Source organism: Gobio gobio, assembly GCF_949357685.1.
Source record: "Gobio gobio genome assembly, chromosome: 14".
Lineage (NCBI taxonomy): Eukaryota > Metazoa > Chordata > Actinopteri > Cypriniformes > Gobionidae > Gobio > Gobio gobio.
In genome coordinates, this window is record NC_137107.1 from 50,181,440 (window position 1) to 50,197,921 (window position 16,482).

At 44.5% G+C, this 16,482-nt stretch overlaps 1 protein-coding gene across 1 annotated transcript; it reads right to left on the reverse strand.

The window, feature by feature from the left end:
* Positions 1 to 1,640: 1,640 nt before the first annotated feature.
* On the reverse strand, positions 1,641 to 4,068 carry LOC307137894 (vitelline membrane outer layer protein 1-like). The gene is made up of 5 exons (XM_079835901.1): positions 3,691 to 4,068; positions 3,351 to 3,460; positions 3,126 to 3,239; positions 1,978 to 2,159; positions 1,641 to 1,903 (listed from the first exon to the last, which is right to left on the reverse strand). Exons 1-4 carry the CDS (start codon positions 3,892 to 3,894, stop codon positions 1,979 to 1,981), a joined length of 609 nt encoding a protein of 202 aa, XP_079692027.1. The 5' UTR covers positions 3,895 to 4,068; the 3' UTR covers positions 1,641 to 1,903; position 1,978.
* Positions 4,069 to 16,482: the final 12,414 nt, after the last annotated feature.

Consider the following 16,482-nt stretch of genomic DNA (forward strand, 5'->3'; position numbering starts at 1 on the left):
CGTCATCTACGCACTTCCTGATGAAACACGTTACGCTATCAGCGTAGACCTCGATGTCGTCATCAGAGGCCGACCGGAACATCTCCCAGTCCGCGTGATCAAAACAGTCCTGTAGCATAGAGTCCGATTGGTCCGACCAGCACTGGATGGTTCTGAGGGCTGGTGCTACCTGTTTCAGTCTCTGCCTGTAAGCGGGCAAAAGTAGAATGGACGCGTGATCTGATTTGCCGAATGGTGGGCGAGGGAGGGACTTGTAACCCTCCTTGAAGGGGGAGTAGCAGTGGTCTAAAACACGGTTCCCTCGCGTGTTGATGCTAACATGTTGGTGGTATTTGGGTGCGATGCGCTTGAAGTTGGCTTTGTTAAAGTCCCCGGTCACAATAAACGCAGCCTCAGGATGCGCGGTTTCCTGCTCGCTCACTGACCTATACAGTTCCTTCAGTGCCCGGTCTGTGTCGGCTTGTGGGGGAATATACACCGCTGTGATGATGACCGCGGTGAATTCCCTCGGTAGCCAGAATGGTCGGCACAGAACCATGAGAAATTCCAGATCAGGAGAGCAGAAAGACTTGATAGAGTGTACGTTCCTCTGGTCACACCAGGATCGGTTGATCATAAAACACACACCCCCGCCTTTGCTTTTCCCGGAGAGATCTTTTTCTCTGTCCATCCGATGCACGGAGAACCCCGTGGTTTCGATGGCTGAGTCTGGAATCTCAGCGGACATCCAAGTTTCTGTAAGGCAGATAATGCAGCAGTCCCTCGTGTCTCGTTGGAAAGAGATCCGCGCTCTCAGCTCGCAGAGTTTATTGTCCAGAGACTGAACATTTGCCAGTAAAATACTGGGAAGCGGGGGTCGGTTTGCGCGGCGTCTTACTCTGACGAGTACGCCAGCTCTACAGCCCCTTCTCCGGCCGCGTCTCCGCGGCCGGGCCACCCAGACAAAGGGTTCCGCTGCTGTGTTTGTAAACGGCGTGTCGTCGTTGATGAATTTAAAGTCCGGTTTTCGGTGTGCGATTGCCGAACCAATGTCCAAAAGTGTCTGTCTGTCGTACGTAGTAAGGCAGACAACATCCAAGACAAAAAACACAAAAACTATAAACAGAACAAACAAAAAACTACAATGCTTCAGCAGAGCTTGCGACGTTGCGGCCGTCCTCGGCGCCATCTCTCTCATATTTGTGTCACCACACACACACATATTTGTGTGTGTGTGGTGACAACTTATTGTTCTACACCTGAACGCCTCATTAAAGAACTTAATGAAAAACATGTATTTTCATTTATTTCTTTTGTATCCTCAGCTGAATTTGTTATAAAATCAACAGAGAACACACTTTTAGTTCTGATGTTAATATTGAATTTGAATAAATGCATTACTAGAATAAAATGCTGTGTTTCATTGTGCAGTGAATACTTAACGGTTTCGCCAGCATAAGAGTGTGTTTAGTTTGCTGTGTTAACTGTTTTAAGAGCTGTTACCTGAGTTTGGAGAAATGTACCAAATCGATTGAGAAAAACTGTAATACCTGTTTCTATAAGGAACATCAAATGGCCAAAAGATACACAGACCCATCTGCCACATGCACTAATGTAATGAACGATCTGATGTAAAGCAAAATAATGAAACTACAACAAGGCACTGTTTAGAAAGACTTTAATGCTGATATTTGGCACCAGTTTTGACTGACAGCAGAAGTTCAAGAGTCTTTACTCCAATAATAGGCGGGATGTCCAGTAAATGACCTGATCGTCCAGTTAGGCTTTGTTTTGTGATAATGACCGGCTGACTGTGCATTAGATTTACTGTTGAATGACATGGTTCATGTTAGTTTATCATAGTATGATGATCAAATATTACAATTCATTTGATCTTCTTGCTGTTCTTGTCGTCCTCATACACCTGAAAGAGAAAACACAGATTTAGATGATCTGCAGTGTGTGTCAGTCCGAGTGTTTGATTGAGATTCACATCACCTTAAGCACAGCAGTACATCCAAACGTCATTGAGAGCGGTGTCATCTCCATTTCCCTGTGGCTGTTCTAGCTGCGAGCGGATGCCGCAGATTCCTGTTCCCTTACATGTTGGGCTCCAGTTGCCCCAGTAACCCCAAGGTGTGCCGTCACCCTCCAGCTCAGAACCATCACTGCATCTGAACCTGGAATAAATTCAGATGTGACAATATTATGATGCAATATCTGATTGTGCTGTTGGATAGAATGTCAGTCACATGATCGCCTGCAGCCCAATCACATCCACGAACAGCAGCTGAGGCTGAGAGTCTGATATTACAGTGTTTTACAATCACTAGGACATATTTCTCAACAGTTGGGTCACTTTTTCAAAACTCTTCACACAGTTCTTCTAACACACTTTCAGCTTGGCACAACAGTTCATTTCACATTCAACATGCATTAAAACTACCAAAACACTTCATTCATGTCTCAAATCAACTCATTCTTCCAGAACACTAGCAAAGGTTTGACCAACAAACAAACACACTTTACCACTCATAAAACACAGACCTAAAAACACAAACATCAGATAGCATTATACAATCATTTATTTAGTAAAAATTATTTACAAAACCAGAATGACACTCTCTAGTGTTTATAATTCATTGCAGTTTATGTCACATGACAATGTTTACTTTACAATACAACATATTCCCAAGTTTTCCTCTTTTGAATGGATGGTAATGAATTGAAAGACTAACACCTGTGTAGGTGTTCATCTAGTATCTTTGAAATTTCAAATTTCTGTCTTATTCATTTTTGTGTTTTGTTAGGTTTTGAACTTTAGTGTAACAGTTTTGAAAAGAGTGTGTAAACATGTGCAAATTGGCCTGTAGGTTCATAAAGTTTTGGTGGTGTTTGTGTCTAAGTGAGAGAAGAACTCATGTAAATTGATCATTGAATGCATTTTCTGTCAAAGCAATGATAAATGATCAACAGTTTGGCCCTCACAGATTTCTGTTGTGATCCCTGTGTGAAGAGTTTTGAAAAAGTGAAGTATTGAGAAATGTGTCCTAGCGTCTGTAAACTGTAACTGAACAGCCGATGGGGAAACTGAGTCTTTAAATAGCAAAATAAAACCAGGATGACTGATAGCACCGCATGCTCACCTGATGTTGTTTGCGGCCGTGTCATCTCCAGCTCCTTGGGGAGATTCGACTCTCAGCTGGAAAGCGCTCAAATATCCAGAAGGACACCATTTGACATCTGTCCACTGACCCCAGCTGAAGAAAAGACACAAAGAGGTTTCTCGATCAAATCTATTATTTGCAAGAAAATCCTCAATTCTTTAGCTTAAACACTCAATGCAAGAAGCAAGCTAGTAAGTCCATTACTATCCGGTTTCGGACTCAATTGAGGATATAACTCCTCTGGACCGATCGGCACAGTAAAGACGAATCCCATTGAGCGCTGTATCATCACCATCACCAATAGGATATTCCACCTTAAAACAACAACAACATTGAGACAATCTTCCATTTGAAAGAGAGTTAACTCTAACCCAACCCATAGTAACATTTCTCTTCATGCTCTTTAGTTTTACACAGACACTTTAAAAATCAGGTGCAGTTTCCTGGAGATAATAAAATAACTAACAGCAACTCTTCAGTAAATTAACCTTTGACGCACTAAAACACCGCCATATTAGCAAAATAGAGTCAATGCCCAACTTACCCTCAGACTAAATCCTGTGGCGTACGTTCCATCGGGACACATGCTCTTAGTCCTCAAAGTCCCCCAGCGCCCTCCATTCTCCACACTCAGCAATGATATGATTCTGCTTGAGCTCCGCTCAGAACGTCTCTCTGTGGTCTGAACGCTCACATGCTGCCCAATAATGGCTAGCAGTGAAAAAGCAATGGAAAAGAAGTGATGCATTGCTACAGCTCTGGCCTGATTGAGAGATGAATCTTCAGATTGTGAGAATGATCAGGCAGAAACAGAGACAGTGTATTACCACAACACTCTCGAGTGAAGCCTCAGATTTATACACAGATTGAGCTGAATCATCCATGATGGCCATCCAATCACAGCACTCAAAGATCCACCCCTACCCTATATGACATATTAATTTGTTTTGTCTTTGTTTAACAGTGTGTACTTTGATCTTAACACCTTTGACCTTATTATTTATTCTCAGGTTAGGTAAAGTAAGTCGGGTCAATGACAATTTGGTCAGAAGACTTCTCTGTGGGATGTTATTGCTCAAAGCCTTAAAACACAAAAAATCTAAAATTTAAAATTTATTTTGAATGGTTACTTACTTTACTGAAATGTATTTAATTATTAAAGAGTAAAATACAATAATCATGCTTTGAATCAAAGGTGTAGTCAGCTCTCGGCTTCAAGCTTCAGGACTTTGATTACTTTCATATCTTACAGCTTTTTACAATCGCTATGACAATTTTTTCAATACTTTTAACAAATATCCTGTTAAAAGGACTCTTACTCAAACTCAAACTCTTAACACAGTTAGCACAACATCTGTCTGTGTAGGCTATACAATTAACACATTTATTGTTGATTTTACACAAAATTCATACAGTTAACACAAATTTAAAAAGCTTGAACTTCTTTTACGCACAAGCTCAACCAAGACCAAAAAACTGCTCGGGTTACGACTGTAACCCTTGTTCCCTGAGTAGGGAACGAGCACTGCGTCTGGTTAGACACTTTGGGGATACTCCCTAAGCACTAGCGAATCTGAAGTCCGTATAGAAACTAGCCCAATCTGATTGGTCGTGCGTGATGACGTCATCGTGACGGCGTACCCGGAAGTATAAAGGGCGAGCCGGCGCATTGAAACGGCAGCTATTGCTCTGAAGCATGCGCTCCAGGCGTGCCGAGGTGTGGTGACGAGACGCAGTGCTCGTTCCCTACTCAGGGAACAAGGGTTACAGTCGTAACCCGAGCAGTTCCCTTTCGAGGGAACTCTCACTGCGTCTGGTTAGACACTTTGGGGAACGAGTACCCACTAGCCCACACCGAGGGTAACGCCTGTCCTAGTGTGAAACCGGAGACCGGGCACAACTAGGCCTTGAATACCCTAGCGCCAGCACCATAGGGAGATACTTCTCCACTCCTTTTCCTTCCGCGCCCCAGCCGATGAAGGGAGGCGTCTGTTGAAATGGTTTCCCGGCAACAGGACGGTCCCAACACTGGCCCCTGGGACAGAAACCAAGGTTTCTTCCATACGACTAGGGAACGAAGGCATCTGCGCGTTACCCTGATCATACAGAAAGGATTCCCTCTGGGGGAAACCCCTTGGTTTCCAACCACCACTGTCAAGGTCTCACGTGCAGCAGGTCAAAAGGTCTCGCCTTGGACACTGCTGCGCTGAGCCCCAGCACTCAAAAGTGCTTCACAGTGAAGGTCACTCCGCCGTCACGTGAGGCGGGGGATGTAATGCCTGAAGAACCAAGGAACTGACCAATCCTAAGTCCCTTGGTCCATCCGACTCCAATGGTCCGAAGGGGGCCTCAGCCAGCCTTCAAAATCCACTGCCAGATCCCAGGTTGGGAGTTCTGGAACGAGCCACAGGCCGCATCCACCGAGTCCCACAGGGGAACTGTACAACCAGCTGGTGTCTACCCAAGCCCATCACCCAAAGGAGTGTGGAAAGCCTTATGGCAGCCACGGACACCCTGAGTGTGGACGGGGTTAGACCCACAGGGAAGCGATCTTGGAGGAACTCCAGCACTGAAGCCACTGGCCAGTTAACTGGGACCACCTCACACTCCCTGCACCGAGTGGCTCACCACTTGGGGCTGTACAGTCTCCTCGAAGATGGAGCCCTGGAACTGAGTAAGGTCTCTATCATTCTTGCCGACAGGCCAGTCTCTAGGTTCCTGACCCCCTTAAGGGCCAGACCCACAGGTTCCAAACCTCCGGTCCGGGGTGAAATATAGTGCCCCCTGTCTGAGATAAGAGATCCCTCCTCAGAGGGATCTGCCATGGAGGACCTGCCAGCAAAGCTATGATATCCGAGAACCAAACTCGCGTCGGCCAACGGTGTGCTACTAAAAGTAGGCTGACCCCCTGTTGTTGACTCTTTCCAGGACTCCCGGGAGCAGAGCAATCGGGGGAAATGCGTACAGACGCAGCCTCGGCCACGTCTGAACCATGGCATCCAACCCCAGCGGGGCTGGATGCGTGAGGGAACACCACAGTGGACAGTGGGACGTCTCTCGAGACGCGAATAAGTCCACTTCCACCGGGCCGAACCTCTCACACATGGCCTCCACCACCTCTGGGTGGAGACGCCACTCCCCGGGCCTCAGCCCCTGCCTCGACAGGATGTCTGCTCCCTGATTTTGAACCCCCGGGACATACATTGCCCTGATGGACAACAGTTTCCCCTGGGACCACAGGAGAATTTGATGCGCCATAGAGGGCGCGACCTCAAACCCCCCTGATGATTTATGTACGCTACAACAGACGTATTGTCTGTTCGTACCAAGACATGTTGACCGCGGAGGTCCGGGAAAAAGCTCCTTAGAGCTTTGAAGACCGCCATCATCTCTAGGCAATTTATATGCCAGGAAGAATGACGGCCCTCCCATGGGCCCCTCGCGAAGCGGCCATTCATGACCGCGCCCCAACCAGTGAGAGAGGCGTCTGTTGAAACGGATTTCCGGCAACAGGACACTACCAACACTGGCCCCTGGGACAGAAACCAAGGTTTCTTCCATATGACTAGGGAACGAAGGCATCTGCGCGTTACACTGATCATACGGAAAGGATTCCCTCTGGGGGAAAACCTCTTGGTTTTCAGCCACCACTGTAGGGGTCTCATGTGCAGCAGGCCAAAAGGTATAACGTTGGACGCTGCTGCCATGTGCCCCAGCACTCTCTGAAAGTGCTTTACAGTGATGCTCTGGCCTAGCTTTATTCTTGAGACCATTGCCAGTATGGTCTCGACTCGCGCGGGAGACAGTTGTGCCCGCATCGTAGTCGAATCCCATACTATCCCTAGGAACGTAGTCTTTCGGGACGGCGTCAACACACTCTTTTCTGCGTTGAGTCTCAGCCCCAAGCACTTTATATGGGCCAGAACGACATCTCGGATACGGATGCCCTGGAGTCTTAATGGAGCCAGAGCTGCATCCATGCACTTCGTGAATGTGCATGGGGAAAGAGCTAGACCAAAGGGAAGCACTCGATATTGATACGCCTCGCCCCCGAAAGCGAACCTCAAGAACTTCCTGTGACATGGAAGGATGGAGATATGAAAGTATGCGTCCTTTAAGTCTATCGTGACGAACCAGTCCTCAGACTGGATCTGACTCACGATAATAGGAATCGTGAGCATTTTGAATCTGAACCTCCTCAGAGACCGATTCAAATACCTCAGATCTATAATCGGACGCAACCCTCCATCTTTCTTAGGAACTATAAAGTACTCCCTGTCTGGCGGAGGAACACGCTCTATGGCCTCCTTCGCCAGCAAAGATTTTACTTCTAGTTCCATTACCCGAACCCGCTCTGGTACCACTGCGGTCCAGTTCAAACCCCTAAAACTCGGAGGAGGATGACCGAACTGCAGTCTGTAACCATTTTCTACAGTACGCAGGACCCATGTAGAAATATTCGTAAGGCATTTCCATGCGCCAAGATAATCTACTAAGGGAACCAGCCACCTCTCGAGGCTGGTGTCGGGTGTTACACGAGCCTCGTTCCCAACCCCCTGAAGCGGATGACCGGCAGGAAGTAGTTGGGAACGATTCTCTATGTGCGGACGCGCAAGCTGCCCAGCCGCAGGTCTTTCTAGAGGCGGCTGGAGCAGTGTGCGTTCGCGGGAAATCAATGTGGCCCGAAGCGTCATAGACGACGGGCTTTTTTTTCTCTTTTTTTTTTCTTTTTTTTTTTCTTTCTGGTTGGCTGGACCTCCGGCACCTCTTGTGGCCAGTTGATATTTAATTTGGCCACCGCACGGGTCAAAACCTCGACCAGCTCCTCCTGGGCGGGTGGATGAAGCACTAATAGGCTTTCTACTTCTCCACCCGCCGCGATGCCACCCTCATCCGGTTCCTCAGAACCAGAGAGGATCAGCATCTGATCCTCCACCCCAGGGGAAGAAGCCGCAGCGCGGGCTTCCACACGGGGAGGAAGATCATCAGAACTGTCAGAGGAGGATTGAGAAAGTGCCGCAGCAGTCCCCAAACCCTCTGACAAATCCCGTTGTGAACCCCATGATCTGCGACGCCGGGCTGCCTCAGCAGCCGCGGGTCCAGAACCATGAGGTTCACGAGGCTGGCCGCCCTCATCAAAAACGGCCAGCCGAGAGCGAAGCAGTCTGAGCGGGAGCAGCTCACAATGCTGACAGGCGGCTCCCTCGAGAGCCGCCCGAGCATGCTCCACGCCCAAGCAATGCACACAAAGCAAGTGTGCATCCGAGCCAGAGATGAAACGTGGGCACGGATGCACACACTGCCTGTAACCACTCTCACTAATACTTGTTTCTTTTTTGTTTTCTCACACACACTTTGGACAAACAACAGTAAATAGACAGACTTTTGACATAGAGCGCTATGCTGAAGAGCAATAACTGCCGTTTCAATGCGCCGGCTTGCCCTTTATACTTCCGGGTACGCAGTCACGATGACATCATCACGCACGACCAATCAGATTGGGCTAGTTTCTATACGGACTTCAGATTCGCTAGTGCTTAGGGAGTATCCCCAAAGTGTCTAACCAGACGCAGTGAGAGTTCCCTCGAAAGGGAACTGGATTTTTACTGACAGATTTACCTATGCTTCAACACTGTATGTCAGAACAGATAACACCTTTTTCTAAACCCTAACCTTAAAGGCTAAAGTCAAAGTAAACAGCTGTTTATATTGAGAATTGAAACAGAAATATATCCCCTGTATTTTATTCCATCTTTAGATTAGATTAGATTAGATTCAACTTTATTGTCATTACACAAGTACAAGTACAAGGTTACTGAGAAAGTGTGGATTGAAGTTATTCAAATATATAAATCACAGCTGATTCCCATCTAGGAAATGTTGATGTTCTTTCAATCACATGACCATATGGTATACAGTAGAAGAGGATCTTTGGGCTTATCTTGTGTGAAAAAGTAACAATAAAGAGCAACACTAGGAAAGTAAGAAAAAGGCCTGCATGAGGGAGAGGAAGATCAGTAACAGGACAAGGGAGAGGATTGGGACAAGGGCAAGGAAGAGGAAGAGGAATGCCTGGACAAGGACAAGGAAGGGATTGAGGAGATAGAATGCATGGTGGCGCTCAAAGAAGGGGCAGAATTAGGGTAACTGATGAAATAAGACCTACTATCATAGACCATGTCATAAACCACAGGCTATCAGAGGGGCTGGTGAACGAGTACAGCCAAATCTCAGCCGGGACACAGTGGCATCCATTATCCAGAATTTTAACTGTATTTTGTCTATCTAAGGATTCAACATTTACCGCAGAGGAAAGCTCCTAAATGAAGAACAGGAACTTGCTATTGTCAACACGGTGATAATGAAATAAAACTGAAGAGCATTCTATAATATTGGAAGAGAACATGTGTTAGGGTTTTGGTAGACATAGTGTATTGTGTTAGTGAATTATTGTATTTTGAAAATTAGTGTTGCAGTTTAGTTTACAATGTGTGATTTTGAGCATGAAATTAACCGTTTTGCCAATTGTGTGATGTAGGTGTGTGGAAATTTGTTAAAAGTATTGAAAAAATTGTCATAGCGATTGTAAAAAACTGTAAGTATGTTTGTTTAGTTTCTTCATTTCTTTTTGATTTGGGGATTTTAGGGGAGGGTGCCATTTTTGGGAGTTTCATGACATTTATTTTTAGGATGAACTTTTTCTATGTAATTTACTAAGATTGTTGGGTTAGTTCGTTTAAATTTTGTTTGTTATTTTGGCCTAGCTCTCCCCTGAAGTCATTATCCCCTGTTTTGATTATTATTTTCTTTGTGATTATTATTTCTGTTATCCTCATTGTGATTTGTTATCATTCTTTATCTTTTCAAATTAGATGAGATTATTTGAATTGGTTGTTGTGTTGATTCTGAGACAGGAGGTTGGATTATCCTGGTTCTCTCTCTTTTTTTTTTTTTTTTTAAACATTTTTTCCTTTTTTTTGTTGCTGACTGCCCAACTTTAGACGAATAGTTATGTGACATTTTTGTTTGGAAATGTGATGTTCCCAGAACATTCCTAGAATGTCCACGCTGGTGTCAAGGATGTTGCCTAGTGACGTTCCCAGAATGTTGTGTTGAGTTCTTTAAAGGTTTGGGGACGTTATTTAGCAAACCTTCAGGGAACATTCAGGACGTTCTGGGAATGTTTATGGGACCATTACCATAGGACGTTCCCTCTACACTACATTCCCATAAGGTTTGCAGGACCTTTAGGACACCAACCTAGAATATTATTATTTTGGTCCTATTGACTGCCCAACCTTAGATGAGTAACATATATTATTTGGAAATGTAATGTTCCCAGAACATTCTCAGAATGTCCCCCCTGTTAAATACAAACACTCGCTGGCTATTTAAAAGGAGTTTGGAGTTAAAATGTTATACTAATCTTTTATTTGGTGTTAGCTTGATGCTAACTGTAGCTCTAATGCACCTGTTACGCCAAGAGCTATGTTTTATTTCACATAAGGTACCAAAAGCATGCTTTTTCTGTTTGTCTGTTTACTAAATAGACTTCAGTAGGTTTTAATGTAAAGTGGGATGAATGTAGGCTATAATGGCTGAATACAAACAAAAAAATAACTATAAAAGAATAAGGATTAAGTGACAGATGTGTGAAAAGTTAATTGAGTGAAAACAACAGAGAATGAATTGAGTAGTTGAAAGACTAGCAAGTAGACTGCAGTTCTTGAGGGAGCTGCCTGTGCAAACTGTGAGCGTTTTCCGCTGAGAACGCTCCGCTCTCATCTGGCCCTCTTCCCGAGGGAGGAGGGCACAGCATCTGGTGCTGCCGATGTGAGTCCCGCTCGTGCTGAGGCAGAGCGGCGACGCACATTGTGTGGTTCCCAGATGGAGCTCGCGATCGTCTTGAGAGAGGTGTTGTTCTCTCAGATGATCTGGCGGCTGACGAGGGTGAGCTGCAGGTTGACGTGGAGAATGAGAGTTCTCCGCCGAGCTCTGCAGCGAGTGCTCTATTGAACGGGCAGGAGATGGCAGAGGAGGGTGGTAACAGTGACCAGGAGCAGCCTGGATCCTCTCAGCCACCCTGTTCCGCATATGCTGATTTGTTGGATGCTATGAGGTGCGCTGTGGGCAGGCTGCAGCTGCCTTGGCGGCGTGCTAGGGGAGAGATCGCTCGTGGCAGACTTGACGATCGGTTTCTTCCCGGCCATAGACCAACACCTCAGACGAGCCTTCCATTCCTCCTGGACCTTGATGTTGAGGTCCAGGTGGCATGGAAGAACCCATATTCTGCCTGCATCCACCGACATCAGCGAGCTAGCTTCACTGATGTTGAGGGGATGGGTGAACATGGGTATGTGTCGATGCCCCCCATGAACGAGACGTTTGCGAACTATCTCGTCTCCGGGTGGACATCGACACTGAGAGCTCCAACCCTGCCATCCAGACTGCTGAAAGTGACCTCACGGTTGAATGGAACGGCGTACGCGGCAGCAGGTCAGGCTGGTGCGTCCCTGCACACAATGGCATTGCTGCCGGTATACCAGGCAGATCTGCTGGGGAATCTCGACCAGGGGGCGGGGCTGTCCCCTGAGGCGGTTGCTGAGCTGCGCCGCACCACAGATCTGGCTCTCCGGGCCACCAAGATGACTGCTGCCGTGATCAGTCGATCGATGGCGGCGATGGTGGCTACGGAGAGGCATCTGTGGTTGAGCCTGGTTGACATCAGGGAGAAAGAGAAGGGCGTTCAGCGATGGTGATTAATCACTTCCCTTGAGGGTGTTTACTTCTTAGCCCTCTCCTTTTTCCTTTTTAATCTCTTTTAAATTCCCAGGCGCTTCTTACATCAGGCCTGAGGTGGGCCTATGATGAGTGGCCTATGTTCACCGCTCATGTTGTTCTGATGTATGTAAACTTAGGCTTCCTCTCATGGTGAGAGTTATGTTGAGGCCACCACTCATTTCCACTGAAATGTCAGCGGAGTACAAAGTGATTGTGTTTATAGGAGTGTTTGCTACCGCCTGGGCTTTTTTACTATGTGTCTTAATAAGCCACCGCAGGTTAGAGTAGTTTGTCTCTTCTAGAGTGTGTTTACTAGAGACTGACGCTGGAGCTTCAGTTGAGTATATTGGCCTAGGCTGTAAGGATGATGGAGGTGCGTTGCTGAGGCGCTGTCACCTCTGGCTGTTCATTATGTGAATTTGAGTCTCCTCTCATGTGAGAGTCGCTCGGTCAGAGCCCGTCCATTTTTCTAATGTCTGGGTGCGTAGCAGCTGCGACCAGGCAGCTAGCCTTAAGAGGCCTCCTGTTGCCCCAGTTTGTGTGAATTGGTGTGATATGCTTCCCAGAGACTTTGGCTTTGTGAAAACTTGTTCTCAACTAGTAGGCTCTAAGAAGCCTTCCTGAGGACGAGTCCCCATCAGTGCAATGGGTAGTTATTAGTCAGCCAGTAGTCTAAGTGTCAAGGTTTTCTTAGGAGTCAGTTGTAACTTGCTACCAGGTGGTAGGCCTCACCAGTTCCAGAGTTCCAGAGTTGGATACTTGGGTAGCTAGTGTTGCTTGCTTTTAAGTAGTAGGCCTCACCAGACCTCCTTGAAGGCGAGTTTTTCAGTCCCTTATTCTGGATGGCTCACTGAGGCACTGTCCGGAGGCTCTGTTTCTGAACAGACAGGGTTGGCCAAACCGAAATGTCCAAACACTTAGGGCACCAGGTCAGGCCTCCCTGGTGGCACTCGGGCGAATATGTTCCCCGGGTAGTGATCTGGCTGGAGTTCCTTCGGGTCCCCTAGCCACATACCCACATTCAGGCAAGTGTTATACATCATTATAATCTTTTAAATTTCTTTTTTTTGTGTGTGTGTACAGTCACAATATATACAAATTGTTGTGCTTTTTGCAAAATAAAGAAATCAAACATGATGTGCGATCTGCAGCCTCTCTGTCAAAGACGTTCATTCAGATAGTCTTCAGAAAATGACCTCTAGCTTAGTGAATACTTGTCTCACAAACATGAGACATATGTCTAAAGAAACTCTGAAATGTCAGGTTTTAAACACTGTAAACCAAATCAAAAACAAATATTCTGTGTTTATGTAATCTGGTTGAAAGCAGAGAGATGTTAGTTGTTCATGAGCGGCTCATTATACACTAATGTGACCACGCCCACGAAGTGCGCGCTCTATTGAGATTCAAAAACTGAGGCTCTGGAGATGACGCCCACACACACATCATCTCAAGGTGGACGAGGATGCACTAAAGCTTTCTTTGTTTAAATCAGCTCAAAATTACTGTCAGATGTAAGTAATTACCTTGACAAACTATACATCATTTAAAAGATCTAAGACTCAAGCTTCCATTTTTGACCTCGGTTTTATTCTCAAAGTCATATAGTGACCGTAATTTGTTAATATGTGTCAGGAGTTATGAATATGAAAACCGCATCGGTACCTTTGATTGTAATATGAGCGTCAGCTGATCTCATTCATAAAAAAACTCCTCTATTTACCTCATGAAAACAATATCCCTCAGGGATTTCAGTTCAAAAGTGTGCAGATGAGGAGAAATATTGATAGATTCTCATATGTCTGTGTCAAATTTCTAAATAGAGAAGTGTTATTTCAATCTGTTGTGTTTTCAGTTCATACTGGCAGCCGGAGGGGGCTCCATGCACATGTAGTCCATATATAGCACGCATGAAGTAGATACCATGTGACATTCTCTCTGATAGGGATGGGCAATACCAATCATTTTCTTTTCGATCCGATACCAAGTACTTTCAAGACCAGTATCGTCGATATCGATACCGATACCGATACTTTAAATATTTTAATTTGAGTGATTTTATAATGCATTTTGAAAGCCATCGTTATTAATATTAAATAAACAGCAATAGACATTACTCCTTTTTTGTTACATTTATTTAAAAGGACTGAACATTATAAATCAAATAAACATTTAACAATTTATATAACAAAAATGTAACGTCACACAAACCATTTTCAATGATTGTAAAATAATGTTTCTAAATTTTTTCCCCAAAAAGGTTTTTGTGATGGAACAAGAGCATGATGAAAATGTTCCTCTTGACCGGTTTCTGATCAACTCTCTTGGTTTTGAAAAAAGAAAAAGAAAGTCTGTGATTTGCACTGAAATCATCTATAATATAATACATAAAGCTGTGTTACAAGCACAAAATAATTTTTGTTAGTAAATCTTTCCCAGGTTAAACTATAAATTTATTTAAGAAACACATTTTAAAAGTAAATAAATAAAAATTATGAATATCCACCATAAGATACCAAGTAGCCTAATATAAAAATATATAGACTAATGAAAAAATGTAAAAGCCTACTGTTTAAATTAAAATGTCCAGTAAGTTATTCTTCATGAAATACTGTATTTAATCTTCATATCTGAAACAATCTGTATTGTATAAATATAAATATACGTGACTAGACTATTTTATTCAAATAATTAAATTTATGTAATCATCACTTGGTACCTGGATAATGCCTGCCTCTGCTCAGCTCAGCTGTACTACTTTGTGCTCTTTAGGGTGTTTAACGTTTAGATGCTTTGTCACTTTGTGGTATTGCCACAATGGCGAATTATTTGTTGACAAATGTCACATGAAGCTTCATCGTTGTTAACTGGAGTGCAATTAGTCAAGTCATGACCGCAGCAATGCACTCGAGAGATTGTGGCGCTTACCGCTGTACCGCTCACATGAATGCATGCGGAAGAAGAAATAGTTCCCATTGACGTTCATATTTAAGTAAACTTATATACTATATGGCCTACTACTACTATTATAAACATATTCATATAAAATAAATCCCAGGTAGAATCGATATTTCAAAGTGAGAATCGATACTTTCGATACAATGGCAGTATCGGAAGTATCGATACTCTAGGATCGATCCGCCCATCCCTACTCTCTGACATGAACAGCTTCCAGAAATCACTGTAACATGCAGATAGACACATTTGAAGATAATAAACACACAATTGCGACAATATATGGCTTATCTGTGTTATTTATACCATGTTGGCTTGGCTATTTATAACATTTAACTTGTGATATAAAGTAAGTTTGGAGTAAAAACATGTTTTTTATAAATTGGTGTAATAAATCATAAATTGTTTAATAAATCATAAATTGTTGTGGCAGATAATACAGATAATATGTTTTAAGTTATCTGGTCTATCTTTATGAACCAACTCTGCACTGTGCCCAAGCAGAATTTCCCCTTGGGGACAATAAAGTTAACTAACTAACTAACCAAAAACTCACTAACTAACTAGCCCCAAAAGAGCTCAGACTCCAGAGGGTTAAAGGGACCCCTTCTGTCGAAGTAGTTGGTCCCGGGCCTTTGAGCAGTCTGGATAGGACCTCATGCAGTTGCATTAAGGTTCCTCTTTAGGCGTATAGCTTGGGCTATGACCGTAGGGAATCAGGGCTCAGGTTTTTCAGTTGAATTTGCTTGTGCTGACTGTTGTCACTGCCAGTGTGCAGACACTTCCCTTAGCATGGTGGTGTTGGTATATCGTTCCCCGTAGCGTCTTTCCGACGCAGCACGAGTTCCCTTTCGAAAGGGAACGTCTTGGGTTACGTATATAACCTCTATTCCCTGAGAACAGGGAACGAGACGCTGCATCTCCTGCTATGCCTCGGGGCCTGTCTGCCAAACAGTCCCTTCAGACGAGATGATGTGTATGTGTTGGCAAGGCGCCCTTATAGACTTCTGGGCCATGGGCTGTCATCGGTCAACGAGTTTGCTGTGATTTGATTGTAGCTTCAGACACCTGTCACGCTGAGGCGTTCCCCGTAGCGTCTTTCCGACGCAGCATCTCATTCCCTGTTCGCAGGGAACAAAAGGTTACATACGTAACCCAAGACGATTTCATCCTCAGATTTGAAATGAAGCATGACCACACTTGTGGATTCACATAAGTTGTGATTATAAGTTGTTATACTACATTCACATAATATTTTTATACATTTAATAATATATTCTTAATATTTTTTTTGTTTTTATGTTTAAGCCTATAAATCTCCATATTAATAACAGTCTTGAGCTGTAAATTCTCAAGTGTTGGCTTTCTAAATATACACTCACTTAAAGGATTATTAGGAACACCTGTTCAATTTCTCATTAATGCAATTATCTAATCAACCAATCACATGGCAGTTGCTTCAATGCATTTAGGGATGTGGCCCTGGTCAAGACAATCTCCTGAACTCCAAACTGAATGTCAGAATGGGAAAGAAAGGTGATTTAAGCAATTTTGAGCGTGGCATGGTTGTTGGTGCCAGACGGGCCGGTCTGAGTATTTC